This window comes from Tarenaya hassleriana, unplaced genomic scaffold, assembly GCF_000463585.1.
Source record: "Tarenaya hassleriana unplaced genomic scaffold, ASM46358v1 Cleome228, whole genome shotgun sequence".
In the NCBI taxonomy this organism is placed as follows: domain Eukaryota; kingdom Viridiplantae; phylum Streptophyta; class Magnoliopsida; order Brassicales; family Cleomaceae; genus Tarenaya; species Tarenaya hassleriana.
In genome coordinates this window covers 110,018-112,173 of record NW_010965611.1, presented here as the reverse complement: position 1 = coordinate 112,173, position 2,156 = coordinate 110,018, and the positions used below count along the sequence as shown (strand labels likewise).

Sequence of the window (2,156 nt, the reverse complement as noted above, 5' to 3'; positions counted from 1 at the left end):
GGGCGAATGAAACCCTGCTCCACCAACTCGTTCAGCTGTTTCTTCAGCTCGGCCATCTCCGTAGGTGCCATCCGATACGGAGCCTTGGAAATTGGCTCGATACCCGGTAGCACATCTATGCTGAAGTCAACTTCCCGACTGGGTGGTAATCTCGGCAGATCACCGGGAAACACATCTGGAAACTCCCGGGCAACGGGTGTATCCTCCAGTCTCCCCTCCGATTCCTGAGTAGCTGTAATAACTACCAGGAATGCTTCATTGCCCTTCCTGATCATCTTCTCGGCTTTCAGTGCCGAGATGATCGGGTCCGCTGCTGGCGCTTCTCGGCCTCAAAACTCGAACCCTCCGAATTTATCTATAAACCAGATTGTCCTCTTAGGATAATCGATGTAGGCTTGGTACCTTATCAACCAATCCATGCCCAGAATGATGTCGAAAACTCCGATGGGTACCACAATGATATGTGCGGCTAATAGGCGACCGCAAACCTCAAGGGGTACGCCTCTCAGGATCCCGTGCACTGCTAATGTCTCTTCGGTTGGTATGCACACAGTGAAATCACTCCTTGGCTCGATCTCTCCTGTCTCAAGCCTCTCCGCCGCTCCCACACTCGTTCATAGTCCGACTTCCACGAGAGGGCCCAGCGATATCTCTCCTATTGAGGAGGTGATAAGTCCCATAGTATAGAGTACCTGAGACCGCGGCAGCCTCAGCTCCATCAGGGTGAGCCTCCTCCTCCTCTTCCTCCTGGATCTCCTGCTCGGCACCAAGAGCATAAACTCTCGGGGCTGCTCCAGTCCTCACTGGCGGTCGGGGTGGTCTGTTCGCCTGGCCTGGTGGTCGTGGTGGTCTCAGTGCCAGAGCCGGTGGTCCCGTAGTCCTCGTCGGACAACGTGATGCAATGTGTCCAGGCTGGTCGCAACGATAACAGATCAGTGATCCCCTCGTCGCCAGTGGTGGTGGGGCATGGACAGCGGGCGCCTTGCCCTTGTCGCGTGGGTCGCTGCTTCGGACGTTCTTCCCAGATGAACACGTACCAAAGCACTTCCTGAAGGGGCTTCGCTCACGAGTCTTCCCTTCCCTCTTCTCCCGTTCACCACGCTCCACCTTCTCCAGCTGCGAGATATACCGACTCAACGTCGGGTACTCCTGAATCTCGATCTTCCTCCGCAGGTAAGGTCGGAGTCCAGCAATGAACTTTTGAATCTTCGACGCCTCAGTGGGCACCAGATGCCCTCCATACATCAGTAGACGGGTGAACTCCGCCTCATACTCGCTGATAGTCATGTCCCCCTGCTGCAACATGAGGAACTCTGCGACACGGTACTCACGGTCCTGTCGCCTGAAGTACTTTGCCTCGAACTCCTGTCGGAACTCCTCCCATGTGAAGCGATGTCTCGCTGGTGCCTCCTGCACCACCTTCGCCCACCAATGTCGGGCCTGTCCCGACAGATGATGGCTCGCGATCATAGCCCGGTACTGGTACGGGCACTGCAGATACTCCAAGTCCTGAGAGATCTGGGTGAGCCACTCCTCCGCAACTTCCGGTCTCACCGACCCCTCGAATCGCGGGGTATGCATCGCCCGCAGCTCCTTGACGATGAGACACGACTAGGTAACCTGCCATCGCAGCAGGTATTGGCGGTTGGTGTAGGTCCTCCCCCCTCGGCTCCGGGTCTCCCGCCGGAGGTGGTGGTGGGGCGTAAGCAGCCAGGTGCTGCCACACGGTCTCCTGGAATTGACAAAACTCAGCCCTCCACCCTTCGTCTCCTGGGTTAGGCGGTGGAGTCTGTTCGGCAACGTCGTCAGCCCTCGCTGCAAGCCTAGCAAGTCGTGGCGCCATTTCACTGCACCACATTTAAGACGGTTAAGCAACTGACGGCCGATACTGCATCATCGATGTACGGACCTCGATAGGTGAGGATTTTCTTCGGACATGGTTTGAAAACATTTTTCGTAGAAAACCGTTGGGTAATGAGCACGATTCATTCCCGAGGAAAGAACGTGGCTCTGATACCAAAAGTTGTGACACCCGTAACCCGTGTACAGTATACGGGCTTTGCTACATGGACGATATACAATAAAATAATAAATTTGCGGAAACGAATTTACGAAATCCAAAAATATTTTAATTCAAATCCGAGTAAGCAGCGGAA

At 55.0% G+C, this 2,156-nt stretch overlaps 1 protein-coding gene across 1 annotated transcript; it reads right to left on the bottom strand.

Annotated features, from left to right (window-relative positions):
• Positions 1 to 329: 329 nt before the first annotated feature.
• On the bottom strand, positions 330 to 1,581 carry LOC104815204. Its single transcript, XM_010543521.1, has 2 exons — positions 768 to 1,581; positions 330 to 601 (listed from the first exon to the last, which is right to left on the bottom strand). Exons 1-2 carry the CDS (start codon positions 1,579 to 1,581, stop codon positions 330 to 332), a joined length of 1,086 nt encoding a protein of 361 aa, XP_010541823.1.
• Between the last annotated feature and the right edge of the window lie 575 nt (positions 1,582 to 2,156).